This window comes from Arabidopsis thaliana, chromosome 3, assembly GCF_000001735.4.
Source record: "Arabidopsis thaliana chromosome 3, partial sequence".
NCBI classification, from domain to species: Eukaryota; Viridiplantae; Streptophyta; class Magnoliopsida; order Brassicales; family Brassicaceae; genus Arabidopsis; species Arabidopsis thaliana.
This window is the reverse complement of record NC_003074.8, coordinates 11,541,997-11,558,832: the sequence shown is the minus strand read 5'-3', so window position 1 is coordinate 11,558,832 and position 16,836 is coordinate 11,541,997. Positions and strand designations below refer to the sequence as shown.

The 16,836-nt window shown below is 38.3% G+C and overlaps 1 protein-coding gene and 4 pseudogenes across 5 annotated transcripts; 3 read left to right on the top strand and 2 right to left on the bottom strand.

Moving 5' to 3' along the window:
• Positions 1–2,845: 2,845 nt before the first annotated feature.
• AT3G29725 lies at positions 2,846–4,203 on the top strand (annotated as a pseudogene). The gene has a single exon.
• A 3,260-nt stretch (positions 4,204–7,463) lies between these two features.
• AT3G29720 (HXXXD-type acyl-transferase family protein) lies at positions 7,464–9,415 on the top strand (the record flags this gene model as incomplete). The annotated part of the gene is made up of 2 exons (NM_113894.1): positions 7,464–7,551; positions 8,841–9,415. 2 exons carry the CDS (start codon positions 7,464–7,466, stop codon positions 9,413–9,415), a joined length of 663 nt encoding a protein of 220 aa, NP_189614.1.
• A 351-nt stretch (positions 9,416–9,766) lies between these two features.
• AT3G29710 lies at positions 9,767–12,563 on the top strand (annotated as a pseudogene; the record flags this gene model as incomplete). The annotated part of the gene is made up of 7 exons: positions 9,767–9,950; positions 10,000–10,214; positions 10,304–10,537; positions 10,953–11,693; positions 11,768–11,929; positions 12,007–12,366; positions 12,450–12,563.
• A 337-nt stretch (positions 12,564–12,900) lies between these two features.
• On the bottom strand, positions 12,901–13,476 carry AT3G29700 (annotated as a pseudogene; the record flags this gene model as incomplete). The annotated part of the gene is made up of 2 exons: positions 12,901–13,119; positions 13,297–13,476.
• Positions 13,477–14,361: 885 nt separating this feature from the next.
• Positions 14,362–16,806, bottom strand: AT3G29695 (annotated as a pseudogene; the record flags this gene model as incomplete). Its single annotated transcript has 1 exon — positions 14,362–16,806.
• Positions 16,807–16,836: the final 30 nt, after the last annotated feature.

Below are 16,836 nucleotides of genomic sequence, written 5' to 3'. Positions count from 1 at the left end.
TTTTCTTCTCAAACGTTCAGCTTGATGTTGCATTTTTTGTAAAACAGTCTTTTTTGGTGAATAAATTTAACATTCATACATAAAAAAAGACAAAACAAGCTGCTTCAACATTTGTCCTCTCAAAAAAGTGGAGGTATATGTTTAGCTTGGTGGATACTCTCGATTTTGATGATTCTTTCTTGAATAATAGCTTCAAGAATTTTGTGGATTGAACTCTGACTTAGCAATGTGACTTTCTGATCAAGAAATTCTCTCTAAAATGTAAGGTTCCAAAGGAGAATCAAAGGCAAAAGGCTTATGTGGGCAGTTGGATCTCTCATGTCATAAAACGTGGTGTTTTGGAAATTGAACTAAGGATAAAAGATCGAGATGCATAATGTTTGCCTCACCAGCTCTTTGCAAGCAAAACACTTGTTAAGCTGTCACTAAGGCTCCCTCTTAGAAACCTTCCTTCATATGTGTCACTTCCATCTCTTAAGTTTCTCTACATAGATACGATTATCGATAAACATGATGATTTGCTTTGCACGCTTCTTGTTGGTTGCCGAGTGCTTTAGGTGTTAACAATATTCCTTAACACACTCCTTATCAGAGGCAAACCAACAATACCTAACAACACCATATTGAGCCCGTCTCTCAAGAGACTATCAGTTTATTATCGAAGTCGTGTTATTAATAGCAGCCTATCATTTGACCTGCCAAATCTTGTATACCTCAACTATTCTAGTTTCTCCTTGTGTCAGTATCCACAAGTTAATATGGACTCCTGACATGCTACACGCTGGATTTTGATCCACCAGGCATTGCGGATGCAGATGTAATGAAACTCATTATGGGGATAAGAAATTAATGTTGAGATCCTTCATTTGTCTCCTGGTTCGGTCGATGTAAGTTCTTTGCGTCTCGGCAATTTTCCTTGTTTCGTTTTGAGAAATCTTGGGACAGTCTTAAAGTTTGTTTTTGTTTTCAGAAGATTTGTTTGATTTGTTCCTTCTATGAAGATTGTCTAACTGTGTTCAACAGTCTAATTAAGTTATCTTTAGGTCTTATGAATGAAGATGGTTGGTAATTGCTCGCAAATGTGTACTTAAGCATTCTCCAAAGCTTGAAAATCTAACCATCAAGGTATATATATATATATTCAGTAAGAAAAATCTATGAATCAATATATATATACAAATTGTGTGGTTGATCAATCTTCTTGATTAATGTTTTTTTAGGATCTGAATGGTTACACAGGTGATTTCTCCATGCCTCTGAACCAAGTGAGGGTGTTGCATGTTCTTGCTTATTGCGGAACTGCTGAAGAGTTGAAACACTTAAAGAGTTTTCTGGAGGATTTTGAACATATTGAACTTGTTCATGTGGATATTGAGGGAAAGGATACTAGCATAATATCGCAAGCTACAAAGGATCTAGCAGTTTCATCTATGTACCAAGTCAAAGTCATATTTTTAGGATAGGTTCCACATTCCAAACCAGTTAAAAGTGCTCATTATCTTAATCCTAACTTAATAGGATGATCACCGAATACCATCTACATCTCATATCATTTCTTTGTAACTAACTGACGGCATATTAACCCAAGAACAAGTTTACCAGAAAAAGATGGCTTGTTAACAGGGATCCTAAATAGGTCCCTAAATGGAGACTCTAGAAGGAACGTTATTTCTGGTATTCCCTTAAGCGCATATGCTAGATGACTAAGGTACTCCGGTTTAGAGTACGCATTTATCTTAGCCTTGGTTGGGTAGTGGTCGAGTGCAAACAACCTCTGTGGTAATTCACCAGGATCCTTAGAAGTACTTCCTGAAAGTTGAAAAATACGATGAAGTTCTTAAGACGTACACTATATCCAAATACAAACTAAACATAAACTTGATATTCATATACACGTACACCGTAAATTTTATACTCAATCTACTGTTTTTAGCGGAAACACTAAAAACCCTTTGTCAATTGAAATTTTCTGATTTGAAATCTCTAAAATTAACCTAAATTTTGTATCAAAACATTCCCAAACGAAGTTAGGGCAAACTTACCCATATTTGTCGTCGCCGCCGATGACATTAACTTTGGAAACTCCTCGCCGCCGACTAATCTACTTCATCTCCGCCATTTGAGTACTTCTATAAAAAGTGAATCGAGAAACCCGAAAATCCTCTTATTGTTAGACACTTTAACACGAACTCGATCAAAATTTCCTCCACTTAAGCAACGACTCGAATTCGAACAGAGCCTCAATCGAAATTTCACTTTCGATCTGGGTTTAAGTTTCGTCGGAATTGTTCTGCGTCTTCAAAACAGTTTTTGATTTTGCGTCTTCGACACTAAATTCGGAAACTCCTCGTCGCCGACTACTCTTCTTCATCTCTGCCATTTGAGTTCTTCTATAAACAGTGAATTGAGAAACCCAAAAATCCTCTTATTGTTAGACACTTTAACACGAACTCGATCAAAATTTCCTCCACTTAAGCAACGACTTGAACTCGAAGAGAGCCTCAATCGAAATTTCACTTTCAATATGGGTTTAAGTTTCGTCAGAATTGTTCTGCGTCTTCGAAAAGAGTTTTTGATTTTCTTTTATTTTTTTTTGGTAGTTTTAAAATTATTAACTTGTTTTTGATTTATTTTAAAGTTTAAATATTATTTTCATAAACAGAAAAACAAAGAAAACCGCCTCGTTTCATTTCTTATTGGAGGGTATATTCGTCCACTTAAGCCCAAATGGCTAAAACCTGATTGGCCCAGCCCACTTTGCCACTTTCTAAAAGAAAAACTGAGATAGAAGGCTAAGGTGAAATTTTGTTTTGAAACAAATACCTGAAATTGAGTCCAAGTGAAATTGTCTCCATCAACGATGGCTCTTAACATGATCAAGATCTCCCGAGTCAGCCATGCAACTAACTCAGTCACCCCGCTCTTCCTCCCACTCACTTTCTTCGATTTACTTTGGCTAAAACACCATCCCATCGAGCGAGTCACCTTTTACAAACTCTCTGAGTCATCATCTCACGACTCTTTCTTCTCCACAATCCTCCCAAAGCTCGAGCAATCTCTCTCCCTTGCCCTCACTAACTTCCTCCCACTCTCTGGTCACATCAAATGGGATCCACAAGATCCTAAGCCACATGTCATCATCTTCCCACAAGACACTGTCTCTTCACTGTGGTTGAGTCCGACGCTGACTTCTCAAGACTCTCCGGCAAAGAGCCTCGTCTCGAGAGCAAGTTACGTTCTCTTATCCCTACGTTAGAAACTTCCTCTAACTCTTCATCTATTCTTGCTCTACAAATCACTCTCTTCCCAAACCAAGGCTTCTCTCTTGGGCTCACAACCCATCATGTCATCATGGACGGCAAAACCTCAACAAATTTTCACAAATCTTGGGCTCATATATGTAAATACGGAACCATACCACAAGGTTTTGTTTTACCTACACATTCGGATCGTACGGTGATCAATGTTTCTGTCGGACTCGAATTTAAGATCTTGCAACTCCTGTCGTATCTATCAGGAGACGTAGACAACGACACAAGAACCTTAAAGTCTCCTTCCGCTAAAGAGATTGACGACGACCTTGTCCGGGTCACGCTCCAGCTGTCTCAAGAAAATATCAAGAAACTTAAAGAACGAACCAAGAATGAGTCAACTCGGTCTGATCTTTACTTGTCAACGTTTGTAGTCAAGTATGCTTATGTGTTGACTTGTGTGGTTAAGGCGCGTGGAGGCAATGTAGATAGACCAATTCGGTTTATGTACGCTGCTGATTTTAGAAACCGTTTAGACCCTCCGGTTCCTTTGACATACTTTGGGAATTGTGTCTTACCAATTGACATACATTTTGGGAGAAGATGGGTTTGTGAATGGCGTGGAGATTCTAAGTGATTCCATCAAAAGTTTGGGTTCACGACGTGTTGAGTCATTGTGGGAAGTGTACGAAGAAGGAACTAAACACATGAAGTTGGGTACACAAGTATTAACTGTTACCGGGTCAAACCAATATTGGTTATATGGATTGGATTTTGGGTGGGGAAGACCGGTTAACACTTAAATGATGTCTCTTTACCAAAACGGTGAGTTTTCTATGTCAGCGAGGAGGGATGAAATAGGTGGTGTGGAGATTAGTATATGTTTGAAGAAATGTGAGATGAATGTTTTTCGATGGCATTTTTGTGGGAATATGGGTTTGTCAATGGTGTCAAGATTCTAAATTTACAATTGAATGATTATTTGTGGCTTTTGCTTGTCCAATTGTGTGTATTGAGCTAGTTTCTTTGAATCTTACTCATCCGAAATCAACATGCTATACTCAAATCTAAGAAGGAGACTCATATTTGAGATTGCTAGGTATGTTCGAGACCTTTGAGCTCTAAATTCCGCGATTGTGGGTTTTCTAGACTTTGACCTTTAAGCTCTTAATCCCGCAGTTATTGTTCTCCTCCGACTTTTCTAATGATTTCGAGAGCTTTTCTTTTTGACTTTAGTATATTTCCTTCTGTTTCCGGTGTATCGGGCTTTATCTTTCGGAGATATTTTTGTTTTGCCCCGGCTTTTGTATTTCAAAAACGCATCCCAAAAATATATTTCTCCGATGTATTATATAATGAAAATCTTTAAGTGAGAAAAAAAAAACTTCCTCTCAAGCTCTTCAGTTATTTTCATCAAAATTTGTTTTGCTTGTTTGACAAGCAATCTGTTTTCTTTGGTTTTCTTTTGCATCAATTTGTATTTTATTTTTTTAAGTAAAGACTAAACTAAGTTTAAGAGTTAAGTAAGTCTAGTGGGAATGGTTGTGTAGTGGTTAAAGAGTTGTTGTCTTATTTTCTTCTATAAATTTTTTTTGTTAATTAAATGTGGTAGTGATGTTGTGTAAGACAATGAGAAATATGAAAACAAAGATTTACAACATTATGTTACTTGGATTTGTCTGAGGCCATAACTAGTGCCTAGTGGGATCTGAGAATTATATATTTCTGTAATTTGAATTGGCGCAAATGTCTAGATTAAGTAGAATTGGTACTTTAAGAAATTGATGTGAGGTGTTTGATAAGTGTGTATTTTGCATGTTTTGAGCATCCATTTGTCATCACTTTAGCATCATATCATCACTATTTTATATCATTTCTCATCATTTGTCATCACTTTGCATGTTTAGGATAGTTTTGCATGCATGTTGCATATTTGTGTTGTTTTCAGGTGATTCGGAGTTGTTGACGAGCTAATTGGAAGAAGCGGACCTGATCATGCAAAACCACTCGACCCCTAGGTCGAGTAGACGATTCACAACCTCAGCAGACCACTCGACCCCCTGGTCGAGTAGAGGACATCACCACTTCACCTCACCACTCGACCACGAGGTCGAGTGTCTTCATCTCCATCACCTTACCACCACTCGATCACATCACTCGACCCCGAGGTCGAGTGTCTTCACCTCCATTACCTGATCATCACTCGACCACATCACTCTACCAGGAAGTCGAGTATCACCATCACCACCATTCGACTACACACTCGCTGGCAAGCTTCAGAGTCTTCTTCATTCCGTACTCAACCAAACACTCGAGAACAAGGAAGAAAAGAAGACTCCAGCTATTCACTCGACCTCCCACTCGACCACATGGGTCGAGTACAGTTCTTAATCCGTCCCAATACTGCGTCGTTTTAAGTATTAGGGTTTCAGAATATTTGGCTATAAGTAGCATGTACTTCACATTTTCGCAAACAAGTTTTTATCTAGTTTTATTCTGCAGACACTGTGTTCTAGACCTTTTGTAATCCGGATTTCTCTTTATCTATTAAGTATTCAGTATTTGTTCTTGATTTTAGTTTACTGTTGTTCATTCTGTTATCATCCTGTTGTTACACTGTTGTTATCATGTTTTCAACTTGTTCAACGTTTATGCTTTCTGCTATGATGTCTGAGTAGTGAATAGGTTTCTGAGGATGGGTTAGAGTAAGTGTAGAATTCTTAGTATGCTAGGTGGTTGAGTATTGATTGATAGATCCCTTCTGGATTAGTTGTTCTTAATGCTTATTGCTTTCTGATCAACTGGAATTTGAGCCCAGACATCTCCGCGCCCAAAAGGTGTTCGATGAAATGTCTGAACCACTAATTCCAGAGATTCGTGGCCATGTACCAAGGTATTGGATGCAGAGAGCGTTTTGGCTTTAACTTGTTGATTCGTAATGCATGTTAGGTTAGCTCTCGTCAATGGTGATTGAGTCTGGGACTAGGTTAACTTGAGGGTCTCTGTTGCGGTGGCACTTAGATTTGGTTAATGAACTTGTTGTCTAGGGACAATTTATTGAGCATGACAATCACTTGTAAACTGAGGAAACGAAACTACTCAATTACCCCATCCTCGGGAATTCTTTATCTGATTGAATTCTTTGTTTACTTTACTGTTGTTTACTGCATCTTGTCATTTGTTGCTTAATTTCTACAATTCTTTCTTGTTACTCGACCTCATACTCGACCACCCAGTTGTCTGGCAACAGACTGTGCAGTCGAGTATCTGTGTTATACTTTCTGTCTGTTACTCGACCTCACCCAGTGCTCTGCAAAGAGCTGTGTTGGTCGAGTGTTTTACTGTTTCTATTTGATTTTCTGTTTTCTGCATGTTCACTTAGGACTGCTAGAACACACCAAAACCTGTTATTGCTTGGCTTGACTTAGTGACTTCTGATCACATCTTGATTGTTAGCATCATACCCATTTGAATTGACAACCTTCAGTACTACAACAACATGATAGTGCTTTAGGATTAATTGATCTTAAAAACCTATTATCAGTGTTAATGAGAATTTGGTGTTTGCAGGATAAAGGCTTTGTGTGTGTTGGATGCAGCGAAAATTGGTGTCATGTTTACAGTGAGGTTTACAAGATGAATCATATATATGAAAGGAGGCTATCTTTCTCCATCTGCTTGACACGTCAGCATCTAATAGCTCGCCACGTGTACCTATTAAAATAAACAAATAAATAATTAATCAGCTCTAAGTAAAGCCAGGATTTAATCTACATAAAATCTCATATCCACGATTATGCATTTACGAAGTACTCAACTATTCATGATTCATGAATAATATTTGGACGTTTCAAATACCCAACTATTCTTATCCAAACTTCCCCAAGAGCATGATGTATACAACTTATTGGTATTAATTTCATTTTAATTTTTAATAACTTTTAAACTTCTAATCATATCCACTTATATGTTACATAACGTAAATATTTAATTAGCTCCCATATAAAATTATAAATACATGCATGTCTTACTTTTCAATCTCTTTTAAATTATTTCTTGGGATTGTAAGAGTAAACTAACATCATATATTCATATGTTTTCTTTTTTCAGATTGCAAGAACAAAATCAACTACAATCATTAACATGTGCTACATGTAGATGGAGGAGAAGAAACTGAGGTATATTTATCTATTGATTAATTATTAATATATCATGACCAAGGACGAGAGCAATGGTGACAATCCTGACGATGGTGATGCGGCAAAGGAGAATATAACGGTGGGAAGGCTTGCTCTTCAAGGTATTCTATTTGCCTAAACATCTAAATTTCAAATTACACAAAACACTGGATTTATAACACGAATTGGATAGGTTAAAAATAAAACAACGGACAAAGATGTCAAAGGCCGGAAGCATCAAAAGAACAGATGCTAATCTTGTTGATGTGTTACATTTCTACACAAGGTTTATGTTAACCTTGTTGATGTGTTACATTTCTACACAAGGTTTATGTGGTAGTCTCTCAATTTTATAGGAATAGATAATTTAATATTGAATAAAAATAACTTTAAGAGTCGTAAACTACATAAGCCCGCACGTAGTGCGGGTACTCATCTAGTTCATATAAGAGTTTCTACTAATATATGTACTTTTACTTTTTTTTAAAAAAAATTTGTATATACTTTGTAATATATTGTTTTTGTGTTATGATTTCATATAATGTAATAAAATATAATATATTTATATGTCAATACTCAATTTATCCAAAAAACCTCATAAATTAAAATAATATATAATTACAAATATAACAAACCGAAATAATGATAATACAAAAGCTATTTTAGTGGAATAAATTGCATATATATAAATGCTATTTTAATTGAATAAATTGCATATTATAAATGTTATTCCAATTTATTAAATTGCATATATTAAATACTGTTATTTAATAATTAATAACAAAATATAATCATTATTAAATAATATTAAATTGCAAAAAGAACACGCTATAATATATAATCAAAATATAGCACTACTTAAAACTGCTATTAGAAGTCATCGACCTATTATCATGGACGAAGATATAGCGCTTTCTACTCCGCTATCATCTCGTTAGATAGCTTATTCGACCGCTAAGAATACTCAATTTTCCTGTAGTGGGCTTTACCTACCCTGAGCATCTTTCATATGCTTTTGATAATTGGTGAATAAAGTTTTACTTTGGCACACACCAAACACTCGTCTGTTCGAAGACTGCCCAAGATAGATTGTCTCCGTCAACGATGGCCTTAAACGTGATCTAGATCGCTCGAGTGAGCCCTGCAACTAACTCAGTCGAACTACTCGTTCTTCCACTCACTTTCTTTGATTTACTTTGGCTAAAACTTTATCCCACAGAGAGAGTCACCTTCTACAAACTCACCGAGTCATCTCGTGACTCCTTCTTCTCCTCGATCCAACCCAAGCTCGAATAATCCCTCTCCCTCTTCCTCTCACACTTTCTCCCACTATCCGGTTACCTCAAATGGAACCCCCAAGATCCTAAACCACACATAGTCATCTTCCCCAAAGACACTGTCTCTCTCACAGTGGTCGAGTCCGAAGCTGACTTCTCTTATATCTCTAGCAAAGAACTTCGTCTGGAGGCTGAATTACGTCCTCTTGTCCCCGAGTTACAAGTTTCCTCTGACTCAGCATCGATTCTGTCTATACAAATCACTTTTTTCCCAAACCAAGGCTTTTCCATTGGAACCATAGTTCACCATGTCGTCATGGACGGCAAAACAGCGTCCAAGTTTTACAAAGCTTGGGCTCATATATGTAAACACGGGAACATACCACAAGATTTTGATCTACCTATGGTTTTAGATCGTACGGTCATCAATGTTCCGGCCGGACTCGAACCAAAACTCTTTCAACTCTTGCCATATCTCTCAAAGGAGAAAGTCAATGCAAGAAATTTAATGCTGCCTCCCGCTAAAGAGAACATCAACGTGGTTCGGGTCACGCTCGAGTTGAGTGAAGCGAACATCAAGAAACTTAAAGAACAAGCCAAGAACGAGTCAACTTGGTCCGATCTTCTTCTATCAACGTTTGTAGTCACGTACGAAAAATCATCTGGCCAGTCCCTTTTTTGCAAAGAGGAAGCCAAAAAATCCTTGTAAAAAACAGAAATAATTTTTTTTTTTTTTAATTCGAAATATATGGATATTACTAGTATATCCCCATCCGAACCTATTAATTACCAGAAAAATCATGGTTCGTTTCCGAACCAAACCACCCGAACCACCTTTACTCTTTATTTGAAAATCAAATAAGAAAAACTCTAATATTTCCAGGGATTTCCCAATTCGAATTTCATTCTTTTTCTCATTACAACCGTTTTTGATTTTTCTTCTTCTTCTCCTTAGTAACCGCTGAAATTAACCGCAACATTCCCTATTTCTTTAAATTCAATCGATCGTTCTTCTTCCTTTCACCAGTATTTCCGTTCTATTTCCGATTCGAAATCAGTCATGCCGCCTAAGACGCGTGGAGGAGGTCAAGGGAAAAGAAATGAGATAGAAGCGTCGGCGCCGGCGAAGACAGAGAAAGTTAAGGCACCGGCGGAGAAAGTGAAGGAAGGCGCCGGCGGAGAAAGTGAAGGAGAAGGTGCCGGCGAAGAAAGCGAAGGTTCAGGCGCCGTCGAAGAAAGCGAAGGTTCAGGCGCCGGCGAAGAAAGCGAAGGTTCAGGCGCCGGCGAAGAAAGATAAAGAGAAAGTGCCGGCTGAGGAGCAGTCGCCAACACAAACGACTGCGACGGCGATGGCAACCAATGCGGCTCCAACGACAGCGGCTCCAACGACAACGGCTCCAACGACGGCTCCAACGACGGAGAGCCCGATGCTTGATGATTCTACGTTTTATGATGCTCTGAAGCATATTCCTGCTGAAGAAATTCAAGAGAATATGCAAACTGATGAGGTGGAAGATGAAAATGAAAAGAAGAAGCAAGTGAAGAAGAAGAATCAGGGAGTAGTAGCCGAACCTTGGGCTCCGATTCCGATTCAGAGGAGACGGAGACAAACAAAGAACTCGCGTGTGCTAATCCCGTGGAAGAGGCGGAGAGACAAGATGACGGCCTAACCGTTATCGAGGAGGAGGAGGAGAGGAGCTCTGAGAGCGACGAGGACGTCAATGTGGAAAAGTCCGTGGAGGATGAGGGACACGAGGACGAGAGAGACGAGGACGTGATAGTGGAAAAATCCGGGGAGGAGAGGACCATAGACGAGGACATCGCAAATGTGGTAAGTATTCCATTTCGTAATACCGATCTAATTGGGTAATAATGCAATTGTGAACTGTGGACAGTACTAGTAACATTGGGAAATGCTATGTTGATATTTAGGTAATATTGGCGGATGTGGGTAATACCTTAGAGTAATACTACAATTGTGATTTATCGATAGTTAGTACTAGTAACTTTGAGAAATACTACATAGTAAAATAGGAGTATCTGTGTAATACTGGTAATTACGGGGAATACTTCTGAGAAATTCAGAGTAATACTGTGGCAGTACTATTTACAATTGAGTGATATATGAATAGTAGGATTTGTGTAATACTGGTAATTTCGGGGAATACTTTTGGAAATACAGAGTAATACTGTGGCAGTACTATTTACAATTGAGTGATATATGAATGAATGTTTGTTTCTTTCAGGATATGGAGGAAGCGATGGCAATGCAGCCACTTGGTATGTACTTCCCGGTGTCGGAGTATCCCAAGAAGATGAAGTTAGCAACGAGGTGTTATATCTCGGAGGTGTTGAAGACCTTCGCTGACTTGGAACATCCTCTAACGCATGTTGAGAAGAATTATTTTATGGAGCATCCGAGTTTCAAGCACATCTACCACCTGCCTTCCGGATATACCCACAAGTTAATGCGGATGTGGATGCTTTTTCTTCGAACGGCATCTATTGAGAAGAAGAAGGAGGTTTGGTTCGTTGTTAATGGAGTTCCCATCCGCTATGGTATTAGGGAGCATGCTTTGATCTCTGGTTTCAACTGCAAGGCCTATCCAGCTAGTTATCAGAGTGCTGGTAATATGAACTTCGCCAACAGGTACTTCAAAACCGGGGTAATTAGACGTGAAGACGTGAAAACCAAGCTAATGGAGATGGAACCGGCTAGATCAAAGGATAGGTTGCGGATGGCGGCCCTCTATTTTCTAACTAGCATCATTGTCATGCCTACTAAGACCGGAGAAAGGGCTAGTCCAATTGATGATTTCTGTGTGAGGTCTGCAAGTGATCTTACGTTTTGTAAGATATTTCCATCGGGGAGATATTCATTTGAGTACATGTTAAAATCGATCTCACACAAATTGGATCATTTTAACGGTGTCGTCCCGAACACTCAGTCACCATGGCCTGTTCCCGGATTCTGTGTGCCGCTTGAGGTAAGTCACATGTTTTATCCTTGTTACATTTTCGTAATTGAAGCTAACAATTAAATTTCATGTGGTTTGTGTAGTTTTTAGCATTTGAAGCCATTCCATCACTTAGGGAAAGATTCATAGAAGAAAAAGAGGGTGCACATGCCGGTTGTCAAAGGATGTGCAAGGTGAATTTCAAGAGGATCGAGATGAAAGGATTTACCCTTGAGCAAATCAACCATGTACTCGGAACAACTGAGGTTAGTATTTCCTATTATTCCTTGAGCAAATATGATTTTATTTCTTTCTAATATTTCATTGTCTATTATTTCCATAGGTCATTGAGAGTATAATTAGAGAGAAGGCTGAAGAAGTACCTCTTTTGGCTGAAATCACGGGAGTAGAGGATGATGTTGATAAGCACGATGTTGTAGTTGATAGTTGGATGAAGCGTCTTGGTCAAGGGCGTGAAATTAGATTTGAGGAGGTGTACAACGAGGATGTGCAGGCACGAATGGAAGCCCCAAATGAAGAGGAAGTTCCCACAGCTGTTGGACCGGGAGACCCGACGTTAGTTGATGTAATGGAGAAGCTCCATTCCATCAATGATAAGCTGAATGAAGCTTTGTTGGTGCTTATGGAAATAGAGGAAAAACAAGCAACGTTCGAAGCATTTATGGATGAGATGAAAGCCAAGGTAAATCTGGGTAATACCGGATATACTGTTCCATAATTGGTAATATCGCGTAATACCAAGGTTTAACTAAATTAACAATGTAGATGTCTCAGAACCCACCAGATGAGGAGGAATCAACAATTAAGGAAAATGCGGCTGCTCCTGTTGTGCCCAAACGAGTGACCCGTTCAACCCGTGCAAAGTCTAGTAACGTGTGAAAACTATTCGTGTAACTTCTCCGGATTTGTATTTTGATTTCTTGTACTTTGACTTTGTTTTAGGATTTCGCAAGTACTCGTAAAACTATGTTTGTATTCAATTAATGTATTAGGATGTTTTATGATATTGTTAACTGAAATACGGGAAATACCTCGTGCTATTACTACTAAGAGATATACTGGAAATATCAAACTGAACAACCATAGTATTACCAATCAAAGAGAAGTCTTACAATCGAAGGGAAAGTCTTACAAAGCATACAGAAAGTCTTACAAAGCATAGGGAAAGTCTTACAAGCAAATTAACAATAAGATTAAGGAACAATAGGATAACACATTACTTCTTTGGAGCCATAGGATTACGGAATAACACTTTGCTCACGTTCACAATCTCTGCACGGTGGGCTTTCAATTCTTTTTGCATTTCTTCTATGAGATACTCATGACTTAGAACTTTCTTCCGATTGTAATCAACACTCTCCCTTAAGCTACTCACCTCTTCTTCCATAGCCTTATCCCAAAGTTTACGGATGTGCATACAATCAGTTCTATCATCCTACAAAGTACCAAATATTTATCAAATATAGATCTAGATCTACAAAACCTAGAAAAACTTGTGCAGTATTACTTGTTCTAGGCAGTATTACCATAACGGGAAATACTCTGAAATACCAAATATATCTAGATCTAGATCTACACAAACTTGAAAAACTTGTGCTCTACATCAACATACCTTAAACTTCTCGCATTGATAGTATCTCTTTTCATCCTTTCGAGTGTCGACAATGCTACCACCGCATGGACAAAACTTAGGAATCCCTTCCATCATCGCAACCATTTCCATTTGCTCAATGGCTCTCTTCGCCACTTTCATATCATCGTAGTAGGGGTCTCTCTCACACAGTCTATCCATGGTAGAAAGATGAAAGAAAGATGAGAGATGTGAGAGAATTCGAGTCGAAGAGAGAGATGAGAGATGTGGGAGAAGAGAGATGAGAGATGAAAGAAAGTTGTAAGAAAAGATCGAAAAAGAAAGAGGAAAAAGAAAAAAGTGAAATTTTTGGTTTTGGAGGGAATCTCAAAATTTGTTAGGCGCCAAAAATTTTGGGGGAAAACCAAAAAAATTAATTCCCCACGTGTGCGCCGTTTTTTGGAGATTTTTGACATGTGCGCAGCCTTTTTACAGCATAGTATTTTCTAAGGTTTTGGTAGTGCCAATTTCTCAAATAGTATTACTTTCCATGTTTTTCATGTTTAGCAGTATTTCCTATATTTACAATTTGTTTATTTAGTAGTACACTAGATTGAACTTTATAAATATAGAGGTTTAAATATTTTGTGCAATTATAAATTAAATATATGTAGCAATGTGAATTTTTCATTTTAAGTTGGTGATAATATTAAAAGTGAGCTTAAAAGTATAAGGGATATGTTGTATTGAGTCTACTAAAAATAAGTTAAAACGATTTAATATTAAAATTTCTAACTTAATTAAGTATAAATGATTAATAATACATTTTTATCTGTTTATAACTCACTGTATTCATTTTCATTGAGTTTTGAGGTAAACAAATTCGAACTCCATAACACCAACTTAGTATTACCAGTAGTACTAATATGACCACAAATTCGACAGAAACAGACATGATATTACTTGTTATAACCAATATTACAAAAAAACAATAGAAACAGACATAGTATTACAGAAAGGGGAAATACAGTATTACATAGTAAGTCCATACCATAAAAACAACAAATCACTGCAGAAACAAAGTAAAAAACTCAGATAGGCGTATTCCCAAATAATAATCATTGACACGATTGCCTTGGACGCCTTTTGTTTTGCGTCCTTTGTCGTTTTGGCTGCTTTTCCCCGGTTGATGGAAACCTTAGCATATTTTTCCTTCCTTTCTTCGGTTTTTTAGACAGCGGAACTATCTTCAACGCCTTTACTTCATCTGGTATTTCCCACTGCGACCTATCCGGAACAAGATAAATAGTCCTATAATAGGCCAATACCCACAACTCCGCCCAATAATATTTTGTAACCAAATCATGTAACTCCAAACCTCTTCTCCGATCTTCATCATCCATAATGTTAATGAAAGCGGCTAATGCATGAATACAAGGATATTTTTGGATATCGAAAACCTTGCAACTGCAAGTTTTCAAAAGCAAGCTCACCGTATAATCTATTCCTTTGTCGCATGTGACTACATATTCTCGGCAAAAACCCACAAATCATGCAAATAATTCTCGACCAAAGGCACCATCTTATTTTCTAAAGATCCAGACGCGGCTTCCATCCGATGTTCATTAAACCAAACGGAGATTTTTTTGATGATCGCATCAAGCATTGGTATTAACGAGTATTTCCTTGCGTTTTTAAACACATTGTTCAAAGATTCCACACAATTGCTTGTGTCTAAGTTGTATCTTTCTCCGGGAAAACAACACCTTGTCCATTTTTCTTTCACGGTTGTATCCTCCAAATACTTGGTCGCCTTAGGATATCTCAACTTAAACCCGTCATACGCTCGGTTGAAGTCCGCCACGACGTAGACCCGACTTAACTCCTGAAACTTCCATGCGAGTACGTCTCGGTTGGTGTGAGTAACATGACCTTTCACATTTTGGGACAAATGCCAAATACAATACCCGTGATGAGCCGCGGTATACACGTTCCGTATGGCCTTTATGAGGCTTGCATTTCTATCCGTCATGAAAACCAATTCTTAAGTATCGGGTACAACCGTTTTTAGCTTCTCGAAAAACCACTCCCAACTAGCATCATTCTCACTGTCGAGTACGGCAAACGTTATGATGTAATGGTGACGGTTAGGATCTTGAGCCGAGGCAAACACTAGCACTCCGCCATATCCGTTCTTCAAATGTGTTGCATCCACAATTAAAACTTTCCTCATCACTCTAAAACCTTCAATGCTAGCTCCCAAAGCTACGAATACGTCCACAATTAAAACTTTCCTCATCACTCTAAAACCTTCAATGCTAGCTCCCAAAGCTACAAATACGTACTGAAATTTATCATTCTCATCCAATTTCAGATAAGTAACTGTACCATCATTTACCTTCTTCAACATGTATAAATAACAATTGATATCCTTGTAGCTTTCTTCCGGGGTACCTTTTAAATCATAAATCGCATGATATTTCCCCCTTAGCGCTGTCGAGTATGATACTTTCACACCTAACTTCGTCTGAACTAGCTCCATGATAATTCTTGGAACCGGAGTTTCCAACTATCCCGGAAAATGATCATGAAGGAGAGCTGCGACTAATTGTGGGTTGCGTTTTTTTTCCTGAGCCTACTACTACCTTTACTTAGCCGAGTGCAACTATGCATCTTATTGTACCTTCTAATCGAGAATATATCAGTATTACTGATATTGGACGCTCGTAAACGCCAAGAACAGCTCTCTTTGGCACACTTTAGGACATAGCGCTCCTTATCCGACTTCTTAATCACATAACCAAAACTGTTAGCAAATGCAGCTCAATCCACCACCTCGTGCAATGCCGCCTTGTTTGGAAATTCTTGACGTAAGGTCAACCCAATTCCGTCTTCCCATTCTTTTTTAAACATACCCGGTTCTACAGCAGGTGGCGACTCAACATACTGTTCCCCCCTATCAGAATTATCCATAGACTCATCATAGCGTGTTTCATCTTCTTGAGTCCCGTGATCCTCCACTATTGCCTCAAGTTGATGTTGAGTTCCGTGATCCTCCACTATTGCCTCAAGTTAATATTGAGTCCCGTGATCCTCCACTATTGCCTCAAGTTGATGTTGAGTTCCTTGTTCCTCTTCTAATAAGACGATGAGTGCACCATCATCCACTCTCATTTCATCCTCCTCTGAATTCAACTCCGTATAGTTCTTACCAACAGAACTTTTACCAACTCTAGACAATTGCTCGGGCAATTGCCCCGGCTCGGGCGGTTTAGAGATCTCCTCCACAACCAAAACACTTCTCCGATTATTTTTTGCGGATGTTACATAAACAAAGACATCCTCATCATCACAAACGTTCATTTCTTCCTCTACTCCGAACAACCGTGGATTGTACCTCATATGCAATTTTACCTTATTTGCATCTAATCCAAGCTTCGTCATTATCCTATCTTCTAACACTGAGAGAGTAATCTTCTCCCTTAATCTCTTCATCATCACATTATACATGCGACCTTGGAATTTAAAATATATGATCATGTTCTCTTTCATTGTAACCTGCCAAAACAATACACATACTCA